General features: G+C 40.4%; 1 protein-coding gene across 2 annotated transcripts in view; it reads right to left on the reverse strand.

The window, feature by feature from the left end:
* The window catches only part of gabbr1b (gamma-aminobutyric acid (GABA) B receptor, 1b), a 447163-nt gene that overhangs the window by 30132 nt on the left and 400668 nt on the right, over positions 1–16363 (reverse strand). For both annotated transcript variants that reach the window (XM_088404671.1, XM_088404672.1), the window contains 4 exons: positions 14511–14661; positions 10942–11074; positions 2303–2419; positions 329–436 (listed from right to left, as the gene is read on the reverse strand). In XM_088404671.1, the coding sequence (XP_088260797.1) occupies positions 329–436; positions 2303–2419; positions 10942–11074; positions 14511–14661 (509 nt within the window). The remainder of the gene's footprint in view (positions 1–328; positions 437–2302; positions 2420–10941; positions 11075–14510; positions 14662–16363) is intronic.

Raw genomic sequence — 16363 nt, forward strand, 5'->3', positions numbered from 1 at the left:
AGTCAGGATTGTTTTATTTCCTGAGCCCTGGAAAAACTGTCTTTTTCAGAGCAGAGCAGGTGGCAAAAAGCATTTAAAGGCATTAATTGTACATAAAAAGTTATTTAGTTATCAATTTGATTGTAGACAAACCATCAACTTCCTTATTATTATTTTTTGCTGATCTCATCTCATAATTGTGCCCTTGCATCATAAAAATCTGTTCCATGCCTCTTCAATAGTCAACTTGGACTAACAGTCAAAAAGGTTTTTGTTTTCATCTATTTTTTTTTTCAACAATCAAAGGGTTGGCTGTTTTTAACTCGTATATAAAATTTGAGAATCATACCTCCACTGTTATATGTAAGGGATCCACAATCTGCCAGATCATGAGAGACAAGAAGTCAATGCCAAGCAGTATGCCAACCGTTGCGTAAAGCTTCCATGGCTCCAGGTGCTGCAGGGACATACCAAGGTCAGGAAAAGTCACAAATCCTTACTCTTGAAGCCACAAAAAAGAGCCGCCGGAGCTGCTCCAGAAACAATGATCCATCATTGAGGCAAATTTAATCTACCTTTAATCTACCCTCAGAGCACTGGGCCATGACAGAAATGAGACAATAAGACATCCAAATGGGAATACACAACCAACTGGCTTATTTGGAGAAAACAGGTGTTGCTTTATATTACTATGGTTATGAAAAGAATGATTTTGTTGGATCGGGTCCAATGTAATAAAGCAGGTATCAACTTTGTTGATTGCATGACATGGTACTAATTTCTGGCAATGCAGAGGGTAAAAATGGTGATTTTATTTGCAAATCAATGACATACATACAAATGTATGTACTCATGTATCAACCGCATCAAACCAAATTTGGCATAACATAAAAATAAGAAAAACCCAGGAGGAAATTTGGATTACAGATTACACACACGCTTAAACATCAGTTGTTTTTTGTTCCCATCTTTCCTTCCCACATTTCTCAAGAATAATAATGAGGGGATTAATATTGTATTTAGTTACAATAAATAGTCCACCAATCACTTATGTTTACAATAACTAATTGAATCTCAAGGCTTCTTTATTCCATTCTAGTGGGTGGAGTGTCAATTAAAAGAAATAAATAACAGAGTAGCAGTTGTGGTCCACATGTTGTTTTTCTTGAACAATGCACTTGCCTTAAAATTCAAAACGTAATGAATGTAAAGCCGACTGGAGCCGACTGCACATCTTTATACTGAAGCAGAAATGAGTTAACAAATCATTTTGAACCAAAAATCATGGAAAATCAAAAGTCGAACATGCACCACCTCAATATTGACAGTGGCGGCTAATTTGCGAGTACGCATGGTGAAGCAATTAACATTTCTATGTGTGTTTATAGCAGTTGGAATGTGACATTAAATGTAGTAGGGTGAAACAGTCCCTCTCAAATAGAGGGGCGGACCCACCGGGGGGGTGCGAGACGATGCCAAGGGGGTCACAGATGACCCCAGGGAAAAGGCTTTGTTTTTGCCATGTGAAATGTAATTGCAATAAAATGAAAGTTGGCATCTTTTTTTTCAGGCTCCTTGATGCACTTGGTTATTCTTATTCAGCTCTAGATTAACCTGTAACCTATATAAACACCGTAAATAGTGGTTAACGTTTGTTTAAATTTATTATGCAGTATTGCAGTCTTCTTTTGTTAATGTTGATAAGGATAGAGTTTTATCCTTTTTATCCATTAAAAAAAAATAATACATAATCATCTTATTTATAGTGTGGTGAGGCGTGAAGGTTTTTTTTTCTTTCGGGGGGGGGGGGGGGGTGTCTTGCAAAAAACAATTGAGAAGCACTAGTGTAAACCAAAATCTCTGTCACAGCTTAGTAATATCACAGCACCAGTTTGACTTTCTGCAGTGAAGGTTATTCATAAATGATCAGGACGGAGCTGCATCCCTTTGCTGGATTGAGTCTTACTCTTGAATCATAGCAGGCTCATCCACTAAGAGGTACTGTCAACATTGAGAGTGACATGAGTTTCGTATGACTCTTGTAGTTACTTCACACAACAACTTCCTTGCATGGAAGTCGTTGTGTGGAGCAGCTACAAGAGTTTGTTGGCTTGGCAGAATGACACATAGATGATATTTAATGCTCAAGGGCAAGTAGCAGGCCAATTGGGATAACAGTTGATTAGGGGATTCTTCATCTCTGCCAGGGTAGCTTGACCTAAAAGAAGATGATTAAATAAAGCTGAACAACGATGATCAGCAGAGGAGTTTGGGCAAGCACATGTACAGCAAATCCCATTCATATATTCCCTTTCACAATTACCTTCTTCTTATCCTTCTTCTCATCCTTCTTGGTAAAAACTGTGTGGACCCACCAGATCTTGGTGAACATGCTGCCGTATGCAAGGCTGAAACCCAGGCCCAGGAGCCAAAGGCGGAACTATTAGAAAAGCAAATATATAAGAGACCTCAGGACTCTGGATAAATAAATCAAATTAACCAAATCAGCTTCATGGACACTTGCCGTCATTAAGCCCTATGAGAGTTTAATAGACTTTCTAAAGTGACCTTCAAATGAAATTAAACTGCTTAGAGGCTCTCTCACTCGGTACCCACATTGTGTATCTGCTTTTGCTATGGTGGTGGGCAACACAAGGGGAGACCTTCAATTGAGAAAAAAATTAAGATGGCAAAGGCAATTACTGTATCTTTAAAAAGAGGCTAGTTTTACAATTCCATTAATTCATTAGTTCCCCTCTTAGTCTCAGGAGCCAGCTGTGGCATCTACAAAAACTTCAAGGTCACTTCCACTTCAATTAAACGGTTTCTATTTTTGGAAATGTAATTTATTTTGCATATTTAAAACACTATTAAAAATGCATTTAAATGCATTTTGATAAACACAAAAATTACAGATTGTTAAACCTTGAATACTTAAAATATTCATTGCAATTGTCTTTATGATTTTGTATTGTTAGTTGATTTTCACATTGGATCCTCTCAGACAGTGGTTCTCAAAGCGGGGTCTGTGGAACCCTGGGGGGTCCGTGGCCTGACTACAGAAGGTCCATGAAGTTATTTGGGTTATTAATAAAAAACAAAACAAAAAAACGTTTGGTTAATTTCATTTATTCTATATTAAACTGTCAAAGTGTTCATGGCTCTCCAATAAAGCAATCAATTCAACAGTTTAATACATTTTTTTAAAAACTGTAATAATTATGAAATTTGTCAAAATGTGATTAGTGTCTGCAATTGCTTGCTAACCAGGTGAGGAAGGCAGCAAAGTTAAAGTGCCATTTTATTTTAAAAATGCTGTTTTAACTAAATAATTGCCAGCAAGCTGTTTGGGGGAAATTGACCCGCTTTGTTATAAGGAGGCGTGTTGTTTGCGATTTTGATGTTTTAAACTTCAGTATTGCTACATAGGAACAAATATCCCAACGATCCTGGGAGCTGACAAAGGGCTTAATTCCCCTGGCATGGTCACTCATGGCAAACAGGTCCTACATGAGTAAGCAGACTAAGTACAGATCATGGACACCCTAATGATGACTAAAACAAATTGAGTTTCCCTTGCCCGGATGTAGGTCACCGAGGCTCCCATCTGGAGACAGGCCTGGAGGCGGGGCTCTCTGGCGAGCGCCTGGTGGCCAAGGATCGAAGACCTCCTCAATTCCAATGACACATCTTTCTCTGAGGAAGCAGGGTCTGAAGGCTCTGAGGTGGGTTGTCCCATTTCTGGGGCTGAAGTAAAAAAACTGGCCAAAAAACTCCCCGGTGGCAGGGTCCAGGGGTTGGAGATGAGATCCGCCCGGAGTTTCTAAAGGCTCTGATGTTGTCGAGCTCTCCTGGCACTTCTGCAAAATCGTGTGGACATCTGGGACAGCACCTCTGGATTAGCAGACTGGGGAGGCGGGAGGTTGTGTTCTAACTACAGAAGGACCACACGCCTCATCCTCCTTTGTAAGGTCCATTCAGGGGTGCTGAAGAGCCTGCCTATCGTGTGCCTGTGTGGACTTCCGTTTCCGGGGGTGTTTTGCTGCTGTCGCTGTTTTAACCTTAGCTGGAGAGACGAATGATATTTTTCTTCTTCTATTTTCCTATTTTACCACCACCCGTCGGACCTGTGTTTTTTTCATTTTTGAGGACTGTTTCCATTTTCGATAGCTAGTGATTCGCCGATTCTCTGAACAGCTCCTAGCTCCGTTCGTCCTCGTTATTGTGCAGCTCTGCTGGCGTAAGTATTCGCTCGGCTGTACTAAGGTAAGCATGGCTTCGTGCACCTCCATCGCATCTGTCACTTGCAACAACTGCGTTATTCTCATGAAGAGGCTTTCTCTCCTAGAGGGCCATGTCCGTCAGCTAGAGCAGAGTAGTCTGATAATCGTAGATCAGACGAACACATCTGATCGTGACAGTGCGGGCCAAAGCCCGCCCGCAATGCCGCTAGCGTCGGCTAGTGCGAGTCGTAGCCTACCCGCTAGTCCGGCTAGCATTAGCCCTAAGAAGCCTGCAAGCCGCGGTGAGCCTGTTCGGACGCATAATCGTTTTAGCCCCATTGCTAGGCAAACTCCATCTCAGTCTACTGGCTCCCGCATATTAGTTAAAGGGGACTCCATCACCCGTAACATCAATCTTAAAACGCCAGCCACTGTAATGTGTATTCCTGGGGCCAGAGCACCCGACATTGAAGCTAATCTTAGGGAGCTGACACGCTAGAGGCCTAGACACCAGTCTAGTGCAAACAACACTAGTTACTCGGACATAGTGATACATGTCGGCTCCAACGATACGAGAATGAGGCAGTCTGAGATTACAAAGAAGAACATAGCCAGGACTTGTAATCTCGCTAGAAAGATGAGTCGGCATCGAGTTATTGTCTCTGGCCCTCTGCCTGCGAGAGGCAATGATGAGAGGTTTAGCAGATTATTCTCGCTTAACCGGTGGATGGCTAGTTTCTGTAGAGAGCAGGGTTTCCAGTTTGTAGATAATTGGCCCTCTTTGTGGGGCCGGCCCGACCTGCTAAAGATGGATGGCCTTTACCCTAACTGGGAAGGCGCCATCACTCTTTCTAGAAACATAGATTACTGTTTGAACCTTCCATGACTTCTCACATTAGAGCATGTCGGGTCGCAGGCGAGTAGCGAGCCTGCTAGAACGGGTGTGGAGTCGTTAAGGCTAGAGTTAACCGGCACTAGGCTGGACTGCTACAACACACATAGCATATTTAGTCTAGGTCACTGCAATCCACACACTGTTTCAATACTTAATGCTGAATGCCCTAATGATAAGATTTCTGCTGAGGTGGTGTTGATTAAGGAAAATAGCCCTGCCTCCTTAATCGGTAAGATTAATGACATGGTACCTAGGAGGAATATTAATATTAATATGCGCGCTGTAGCCGTCAACAATCGAATTTCTACTTTACTAACATTGCGACGAGGTTTTAATTACTCAAAATACAAAGAAAGCCCCAGCCATAAAAATCTTGTTGGTATTAGTACTACCAACATGAGGACTCAGAATAGTCCAGGAAAAATTTCCCAGTTGAAATTTGGCTTCATAAATATTAGGTCACTCCCCTCAAAAGCCCTTCTTGTAAATGATCTTATTACAGATCACAATCTTAAAGTGCTTGATCTCTGCGAAACCTGGCTAAAACCAAATACATTCTTATCATTAAATGAGGCCTCACCCCCAAACTCTGTGGGCTTACATGTTGCCCGTCCTTGTAAAAAAGGGGGAGGTGTTGCCCTAATTTCAGAATCTGATCTTAAACTTAGTACGAGCACTAATAACACCAAGACATTTGAGGCTCTCGTTATGCGATCAAGCTCCTCACCACCATTCTATGTGGACCTCCCGTTCCATACTCTGGGATCTTAGATGAATTCCCTGAACTTATGGCTGACTTAATAACTCACACAGATAATATATTAATTATGGGTGACTTCAATATTCGTATGAACTCCCCATTGGAGCCACTTACTGTAACATTTCAAGCAATAATCGATGCATTTGGTTTTACACAAATAATAAAAGCAGCAACACACCAGAATGGTAATATCTTAGACTTAGTGCTAACCCATGGCCTAACTGCCTCAAACGTCACAATTCTGCCGCATTCATGTCCTACATTAAAAGCCTGCGGTCTGTACAGAATGCAGCAGCGAGACTATTGACAATGACGATCATATTACTCAGATTCTAGCTGACCTGCATTGGCTTCCAATGCACGTGAGATGTGATTTTAAGGTGCTGTTAATTACTAATAAAAATTTACACGGTTTAGCTCCTTCCTATCTTGTCGACTTAGTATCACCATATGTTCCGTCCCGACAACTTCAATCACAAAATGCCGGTTTGGTATCGACCCCACGGGCTAAAAAGAAGTCCACGGGATCAAGGGCATTTTCCATTCGCGCGCCAGCACTGTAGAATGCCCTACCTATGGAAGTTCGCGCAGCCACCTCAGTAGAAATCTTTAAATCCCGACTAAAAACACATTTATATTCAAAAGCATTTAGTTAATTGAGCCTGTCTGCAGCTTTCTTCTTTTTTCCTGCCACTCTCTTCCGGCTGGGAGAGGGGGCTAGCTAGATGGTGAGGGTTAACTTGACAGCCTCCATTAGGTCCTGTACTGATCGACCATCGCGGGTTAGGAGATCGTCCGTCCGTGGTCCACCTGGTTGGAATGTGGGTTCCTGCCCAATGGCTTTGCCTGCTGTCAAGACATCACTGCTATCCATATAGCACAAAATGTTTTCTGTAATTTATATTGTTTATGTGTATGTCTGTATTTGGTACATGCAGCATCCACTCGTCGACTTAGTATCACCTTATGTTCCGTCCCGACAACTTCGATCACAAAATGCCTGTTTGCTATCGACCCCACGGCCTAAAAAGAAGTCTGCGGGATCAGGGGCATTTTCCATTCGCGCGCCAGTACTATGGAATGCACCTATGGAAGTTCGCGCAGCCACCTCAGTAGAAATCTTTAAATCCCGACTAAAAACACATTTATATTCAAAAGCATTTAGTTAATTGAGCCTGTCTGCAGCTTTCTTCTTTTTTCTTTTTTTTCCTGCCCCCCTCTTCCGGCTGGGAGAGGGGGCTAGCTAGATGGTGAGGGTTGACTTGACCGCCTCCATTGGGTCCTGCGCTGGTCGACCATCACGGGTTAGGAGTTCGGCCGTCTGCGGTCCACCTGGCTGGAATGTGGGATGGTTCCTGCCCAATGGCTTTGCCTGCTGTCAAGACATCATTGCACTATATAGCACAATATGTTTTCTGTAATTTATATTGTTTCTGTGTCTGGTACATGCAGCATCCACTTCAACCTGTGGGCCTGGAAGGGGGCTCCTCCCACCTGTGGTCCCTTCTGGAGGTTTCTGATTTTCCCCTAATTGGGGTTTTTGTGTTTTTCCTTCCCCTTTTGGGAGCTTTGACAGGGGATGCTGTTATGTACCTTGCACTGAAAAGATGTCTCTGTATGACTTCTTTTTTCGAAAGAGATCTCCACATGACTTCTTTTCATCTGTGAAGCCCTTTGAGACGTCGGTGATTTAGGGCTATACAAATAAAATTTGATTGATTGATTGATTGATTGAATAGGAGGGTCCATCAGGAAATCAAACCCCAGATTCAGGATGAGCAGTGTGGTTTTCGTCCTGGCCGTGCAACAGTGGACCAGCACTACATCCTGGGCATGATACTCGAGGATGCATGGCAGTTTGCCCATCCAGTCTACATTTGTTTTGTGGACTTGGAGAAATTGTTCCACCGTTGTCTTTGGGGAGTTCTGTGTGGGGTGCTTCAGGAGTACGGGGTGCCGCATGCCTTGATATGGGCTGTTCTGTCCCTATACCACTGATGTCAGAGTTCGGTCCGCTTTGCCGGCAGTAAGTCAAATTCGTTTCCAGTGGGGGTTAGACTCTGCCAAGGCTGCCCTTTGTCACCGAGTCTGTTCGTTATCTATATGGACTGAATCTCATGGCACAGCCAAAGCTTTGAGGGGGTCCGGTTTGGGAGGCTAAGCATTTCATCTCTCCTTTTTGTGGTTGATGCTGTGCTGTTGGCTTCTTCAGACCGTGACTCATACTCGCAATGGAGCGGTTCGCAGCCGAGTGTGAAGTGGCTGGGATTAAGATCAGCAACTCCAAATCTGAGATCATGGTCCTCAATCAGAAAAGGTTGGAGTGCACTCTCCGGGTCGGGGATGAGGTCCTGCCCCAAGTAGAGGAGCTCAAGTATCCTGGGGTCTTTTTCACGAGTGAAGGGTAGGTTAGAACATTATATTGACAGACAGAATGTAATGCAGCTTCCCCTGCCTTTCGTGTCGTCCAGCTGTTTCGCATTCTCCTAAATTAGTGTGTGTATTTAAGTTCCAGTTTAGTTGTCGTGCCATTATCTTACCTCACTGCCTTATGTTGCCGTCCTACTCGCATTTCCAAGTAATCCGTCACAGTTTTCCTGTGTTACCCATTTTGATTTTAGCCTCATAATTAGTCTACACGGTCATTCTGTGCTCATACGTTTCACTTGGCACTTTCCGACTTGGCTGCGCTCAATTAAAACTTTTTATGCTGAAAATATTCTCTTAAAGCCAGTATTCCACTGAAGGCCAATCATATGTTGAAAAGGGAGCAGATGTTGTGTTGTAGTCAGGGTTCTAACCAAAACACGCAACTGAATGCAAATTGAATTATGTTTTGATGCATGTTTTTATCCCTGAACAATCTGTAAGGATCTATTTAATAATTTAGGGAATTATTTACTTCAGCACAGCCATGAGAGGATGTGCTTGTTTAAACATAACAAAAATCGACCTACCGCCTGAGCCCAGTGATTAAAGATGTAGCTTGTAAACAAACCTTAATTTGTTTCACCTGAGTTATGTGCTCTTAATATCAAACATTTAATGAATACAAAACTGGGAGTCATTAGCTAGCCAGAAACTTTCTTGAAACCCCAATTCAGTCTCACTGATTTGAGAACCAAAAACTCTGACATGTAAATATTTTTTATATTTTCTGCGGCTTACCGTATTTTCCACACTAAAAGGCGCACCGGATTATAAAGTGCACCCTCAATTAATGACATTTTAAAACTTTTTCAATCACAATATAGTAATACTCAAAGTAATAACAATAATGACTCTAAACTCTCAATAGCATAATAACTCAATGTCAATCTGACCAACCTTTTTCAACTGTAAACACACAAAAGAAACAGGTAAAGCTTACTTCATGAGTTCATTCCCCATCTACGAATCTCAATCTCAATATTGAGCCATATATAAGGCACACCTGATTATAAGGCGCACCATCGGCTTTTAGGTGCACCTTATAGTGCGGAAAACACGGTAATTTAAATTTGAATGTGTAGAAAGAAATGTTCAGAAAAATATGTACAATAATCATTTGGTAATAGAATTGTCCTTAGAATTGGTAGCCTTATGTGGCAATGTCGCAATTTGCCGTAAACTGAACCACATTCACCATTTCAACCAAAAATCTTTACAATAATACCTTATGTTTTATGTGCCCCCACTAGACTAAAGAAGGTATTCTGATGATGACTGTATTTTCCGCTCTATAAGGCGAATTAATGCCTTAATTTTTTTAAAAAGCTGATGGTGCACTTTATTATCCGGTGCGCCTTATATATGGATCAATATTGAGATAGGGATTCGTAGATGGGGAATGAACTGATAAAGTAAGCTTTACCTGTTTCTTTTGTGTGTTTACAGTTGACCAAGGTTGGTCTAATATAGCTGATATAAATGTTGCATTGCATGTTATACCTGGCTGTTAAAAGATAAACTGTCACGGAAATTGTTTATTCATTTTGGGAGTGAATGGAGTTGTCAGAAAGCTGGTTTATAATCTACTAATAAAGTTTGACTGCTTCTACTGTTGCGCCTTATAATGCGGTGCGCCTTATATACGGAAAATGTTTTAAAATGTGTCATTAATTGAGGGTGTGCCTTATAATCCGGTGCACCTTATAGAGGGAAAAATATGGTAAATTGCATTTGTGGAGTATAAAAGTCAAGACACTCGCGAGCCAAACCCAAACCCATAAAACAGGTGAGCCAAGATGGGTGTTACTCATACTTTATGCACTACAATTTAATTTTCAGCTGTCAAAAATTGGCATATTATTGTAAAGGCTTTTTAACTTGACTTCCTTATAAGGCATCAAGTTCTTTGTGACAGAACACTGATTATTCCTCTTAAGCTCTTGTGTGCCTTCTCAATTAATTAATAAAAAGATATGTTGTTAAGTTACTAATGTGGTCATTCCTATGAGAAACGTCTGTATAAAAAAAAGAAGCTATATGTATGTAAGAATGGATTCACTCAAAGAAATCACGAAGTACAGTTTTTCGTTTCAAACAAACAGTGGTTAGTTTATTATTGATACTATAGAAAAATACTGGATATCATAAAACGGCACTCAAGCCACGGTCATATGTCAAGAACCATAACCTTATTTCTAAATAGCTACAAATACATCTATAGGTATACATTCCCCTTAAATTGAATGAATACCAGATCAGTTTAATTATTTATTTTTGGAGTAAATTACATTTGTATATTCCCATCCCGAGACTCATGCTTCCATTTATCAAACTGTTTGGTATTCTAAAACATTCCTCACAAAAGCAGGCACCATTTCTTTTGCTTTCCATTATGTACTACATAGGACCATTTTAAGGAATTGACACAACTTTGCAGTACCCCTAATGTGTTTTGAGGATGAGGAATATGCAGTACTCTAATGTCAACTTGGTTAGGACTGAGGATTCCCCTCACGGCACTTACAGCACCCCGAGCCACAGATAAAGCCTACCTTATCAACGTCTATATAAAGTCGTGTCTCCATGGCAACTGTGTGACTACTGTGGATTCGTACATAAGAAAATCCAATGTTTGAGAGAAGTTAAAAGTGTACCTGGCAGACAACAGGGAAATGCTTCCTGTGAACATGAAGGCCATCAATGCCCAGGGGGAAGATGGCAGCGAGAGCCATCATGCAGCCCACGGCCGTCATGTTGTTCAGGTAAGGTTGCGAATTCTGAATGTACCTGTGGCCCCACAAAAATAAACACATTCAGGCAGACAAGTAAACATTTCCTTATATATACTCAATTCACTCAGTTAATATTGATCTGATCAAGAAGCTTTCACTGAATTACATACTTACTTACACGCATGCGTGTGCATATGCGTGGATGCGTGTGCACGCGCCCGCACACACACACACACACCTACACGTAAACACACACACACACACACACACACACCCCACACAGGGATTCACTTCATCTTCACACATATATAACTGCTTATTGTTATTGTCCTATTACAGAACTTGTGACGCAGTCTTGTATTATTAACTGTTGCTACATCGTTACCAATCTTCATAACAACCCCCAGATACCATGCAAATATAATCTAGGAGCTGTTTCCGACTAATATAAACCTTCTTTTACGCTTGGTCATCGTGATTAACGTAAACACAACACTGACTCATTTAACTTTTTTTTTTTCTTGCATCATTCCAAAGCCTTCTGGGAAATATCTTTCCCCTTTAACTGCAGAATGTTTCACAGTGTTCATTCTGTGTTTCTTTTTGGTGTTGAGCAAGTGGCTCAGTGGGGATTTAAAGCCTTGTTCACTGAAAACAACTACCAGGTAAAAGTTGAAAAAGATACCCCAAAGAGCAGTGAGTGAATCAAAACAATAACACCAAAAAAAGGAGCAAAGTGTGTGATTCACCAAACCAAATGGGGCTTGAATCCCTTCCCATAAAACTAAACATAAAATAGCATGGTTGCACAGTCCGTTAATAATACACACCCATCAAATATTTACAGATTTTGAGCAAATTGCCATGAGCAGTAAATGCACTTTAATAACAAATTAGACCTTGACGTATCTTTGTCCTACTGAACCTACACCATCACTAAACATGCCTTCCCACTGTGTGTTATTGGGTAGGTAGAAGACAACAGAGCAGCATTGAACAGAAAACAATGTTCATGCACAAAGTCAAGCATGTCAAGTGGCAAAACAACAAGTCTGTGTGGATAATTTTTTCGACGGACTTGATGCATTATGAAAAGGAAAAGACGGTTTGACTTGTCTCCTTCACCCCTTGGACAAGCTGGTATGGATATTGGCAGGTGGGGGGAGAAACAGTGAAGGGCAAACATCCACACTCTGATCTCACAAAAGTTGTCACTTGGGTAAAGAACATCCCATTCAAATATATTGGATAGGTCCGAAGATGACTACCCAAGGAGAAAGAAGCGCACGTCCGTGAGTTAAAAGGGATGATGTACAGTATTTGGTGTATCACATAGTGATGATGACTTTTCAGGCTTTTTGACAAATATTTAGCTGCGTCAAAAAATAAAGCATAGAAACTTCTAATCATTTAATTGTCTGGTTTCCACCCCACCCCCTCCCATCATAACCACTACGGCAGTGTTTTTCAAACACTGTGCCGCGGCAGATATTGTCAGGTGTGCCGTTGGAAATTATCCAATCTGTGTGCTTGTGCGGTTTAGCACCTGGCAGCGTACTCATGTAGTAGTACTCTTCCATACCGTGGACAGCAAGTTCGCTATACTCCCCTGCCCTCTCCTCGCGCGATTAAAAAAAATAAATAAATAAAAAAATAAAAAAAAAGGGAAAAAAAAACGCTCCACAGTCTAAATATAAGACGTGGACAGCCAAATAACCTAAATTACTGTTGTATGATATTTCCTGTGTTCCCTCTTACATGATGTCTGTTTTTTTAGATATTAATGAAGTGAGAATGTATGTATGATCAGTGTTAAGAACGATTATAATTGGTATCCTAAAAGCATCCATCCATCATCAGCCACTTATCCACACAAGCTTCATGGACATGCTACAGCCCATCCCAACAATCTTTGGGTAGTGGGCAGGGTACATCCTAAACTGGTTGCCAGTCAATCACCGTATATAGTAGCAGAAACGAAACAGATGAATGCTAAAACCCTTTCAGATCTGCCAGTTACCAGATTAATAGATGACAGTTCAAACTTTTTTAATCAACTCATGTTCTCAAACAATATTTGAAATAAACACCACATGACCATGACCGTGAGCAACATGACTCTGAAAACTAGGCTAGGAGAGTAGACTCTGAAAAGCGAGGCAGGAAAGCAGAATGGAAAAACCATACTCGGAAATAAAATATGATGACATCTTGACATTACTGCATGAGAATTTGACATTCTAATGTGAAGGAAATCATACATTAAGTTGTTATCATTATGTGCTTATTTCTTGTCTAGAATAGTGTGCATTGCTATCCATGTATGCAGTCCTAGTTCATCTCGCCCCAGTCCTTAGATAAAGCTGTTTACGCAGGAAAGTGTGAGCTGGGACCTTGGCCCAGCTGTTGGTGGCGCCCGACTGGCTCTTTTTGTTATATCTTGTAATGTGCAATACTTTGTTGAAAGAATAAAAACCAGGCAGGGGCGCTTGAGCAGTTGAATTAGTGCCGGGAACACACAAGTTCGTTCGCCGAAGCTTTTTCCCTATGCCATGGTAAAGAAAAGTCAATCTTGGCTGGTCTGAGTTACTGTTTTTGCTGCTTAGCAGCTAGGCTTGTCCTACTCTTCTTTTAAAGATTTCTCTGACATCTAACAACAAGTAACTGTGGTGCGAGTACCTGTGGTGCTCATAAGGATAACAATATGGTTATCAACAAAAACTGCATGCACACGTTTTTTGTTTCACCGATTAAATTAAAGGAAGCTCCTGATAATTATTTGCCTTGAAAACATGCACACCCATACAAGCTTTCTTTCTTTGACAGTCCTCCTTTCTGTTCATCTCCAGTTCAATGTTTGTTATTTTCTTGGTTGAGAAAGGTGATGTGATATGTACATAAAAATGACAAACGTGACAAATGGATAACAAAAGCAATGGCATACAGTGTTCATTTGACTTGTGCTGATTGTTGGGTTCCCGAGACTCTCAATACTAAAAAGCGATGGGTCCCAACACAAATGTTTGGACACACAACAATGGTTAACATTTTTGTTAAAAAAAAAAAAAAAAAAAAAGATTCAAAACGATTTTTGGTTCAAAATGAATTGATTCAATTAAAAATGATTTCTGCTTCAATCTATAGCTATGCAAATAATTATCATGCAATAAAATACATACTTCAGTCTGCTTTGCTAGACAGAATTACAAAGGGAAACTTTTTTTTTTAATTTACAATTACTAACTTTTGATTTTAACGTGTGAAAATGATTCGTCTATGATGCAGGCATAGGCCAGTGCTGACAAAACAAATTGAAATATCTCTAAGTGCGGCAACAATTTACTTGCATTGTATTACTTTCTAACATTGAACTCAAGTATCAACCCGGTGAATATTAATATAATCAACTTATTACAGTATGAGTTACAGTACAACCACAAAAACATTACATTTAGCAGTATAAAGTTATCTTAAAGGATGCATTCATATACCTGACACTGCTGTTGTAGATATTGAAAGTAAGGCAGACGATGCCCAGCAGGATTCCTAAACCAGAAAACACAGACATGGACACAAAAAGCTTCTGGGATAGGTAGCGGAACTTCTCAATGACCATGGTCTGATCTGCAGGGGGTCCAGAGCCTATAAAGGAAAAGACAAGGACAATGAGAATTGAGGTTGTTCTGGCAATGATCGATGTAATAATTCAGATTTTACCAGTTCAGTTATTACTGAGTTTGTGACTGAATGTGACTCATTTACTTAATGTGAATCATTTACGCAGGGGAATGGGCTCCCATTGATTTATATCACATCAATGAACCCATTTGGTACATAAAATGGTTCAATACAACCTCAATATAATAGATGCTGGACCAACAGACACCAGCATCAGCACAAATAACAAATACTATTCAGTTCACTCAACAAACACTTCTGAAGTACTAAAGTTTGGATTTAGATTTTAGTTCAAATATAAATGTTACATAGACCACAGACTTGGAATAATATCAAAATGAGAGCAGAAGGCATCAGAAAAGGTGGTAAAACCATAATATATGAATATCACTAACAAAGCTCTGTAAACTTAAGATGTTTGTGTCCTATGCATATTTAATGCTTTGTACCTCTCTAACCTACAACAAAAAAGTAAAACATCAACAGGCCATGACAGTTAAACCTGAAAAATGCAGAAACAGAAGCAACATGAATATTCAAAACAAGCTGCAGCAAAAAGCAGCTTACCTTCAAATGCACAGGAGTTCAAAATATCTGAAACCAGTTTTGATGAGATGTGTTGGTATATTGTATTTTGATAAATTGTCTGTGTCCTGATAAGGCTCATTTCAGGATAATATAGGATTTTTTTTTCTAATTATTTACTCAAGATAAAAACTGGGCTGATGTGAGAATCAAAACATTTAAAATAAATAATAGAGTGTATTTCCAACTACACATCAAAATATGCACATATGTACACCTCGCTTTTACTGCTCGTTGCAATAAAGCGGAATGCATTGTTAAAATGGTGTTTTATATTCTAGTAGATAAACGCCCTGTTACCGAGCACAGCTTGGGACAGTTACAGTATTGGTGAACATGGGACTGTCAGAGAAATCTATAAAGAACACTGAGACAAGCCCAAATGCTAGACTGTAAAATAGCAAACTCACACTAGCCAAGATTTACCTTTTTTTTTTCTGCTCACGAGGGACAGCAAAGCGTACACTTCCGTGTTTGCTCCTGAGTCTGTCTGTGAGCCGCTGTCCCTGTGTGCTTTTTCTTCAATTCAGCAAAGCATTGCACAATACAAGACATAACAAAAGCCCAACCACAGGTAGGCACACGTAGATGCTTTAAACCAGTGGTGTCAAAGAAATTTTTATTTTGGGCCGCATTGTAGTGATAGTTTCTGTCAGAGGGCCGGAATGACTGTTAATTCAAATACATTCTAAGTGTGTTGATCACACATTTACCAAGATTTGATATCAGAAGCCGGCAAAAACTGTTCAAAAGAGATTTGGAGAATAAGAAAATGTTTGTTTTTCTTCCCCCAAATTTTTAAAAGTTAAAGACAACTTGCAATTTTGGTATTTTAGTCAGAAACCTGAAGTCAAATCAGCATTTCAAGGAAAACAAAAAGTGAGGTGGCGGGCCGGATCTGGCCCCCGGGCCTTGACTTTGACACCCGTGCTGTAAACGAACAGCTGGGGGAAATTTCTTGTTCACACTTTTCTGCTTTGACAGCTCTATCTAAGAAATGGGGTAAGATGGACAAGGACTGCATTGATGGATTGCAGTAGATGCTGTGCTCGATGGGAAACAAACACATAATTATAACAAC

This window comes from Hippichthys cyanospilos, chromosome 21, assembly GCF_059441005.1.
Source record: "Hippichthys cyanospilos isolate Australia breed blue-spotted pipefish chromosome 21, RoL_Hcya_1.0, whole genome shotgun sequence".
Taxonomy (NCBI): Eukaryota; Metazoa; Chordata; class Actinopteri; order Syngnathiformes; family Syngnathidae; genus Hippichthys; species Hippichthys cyanospilos.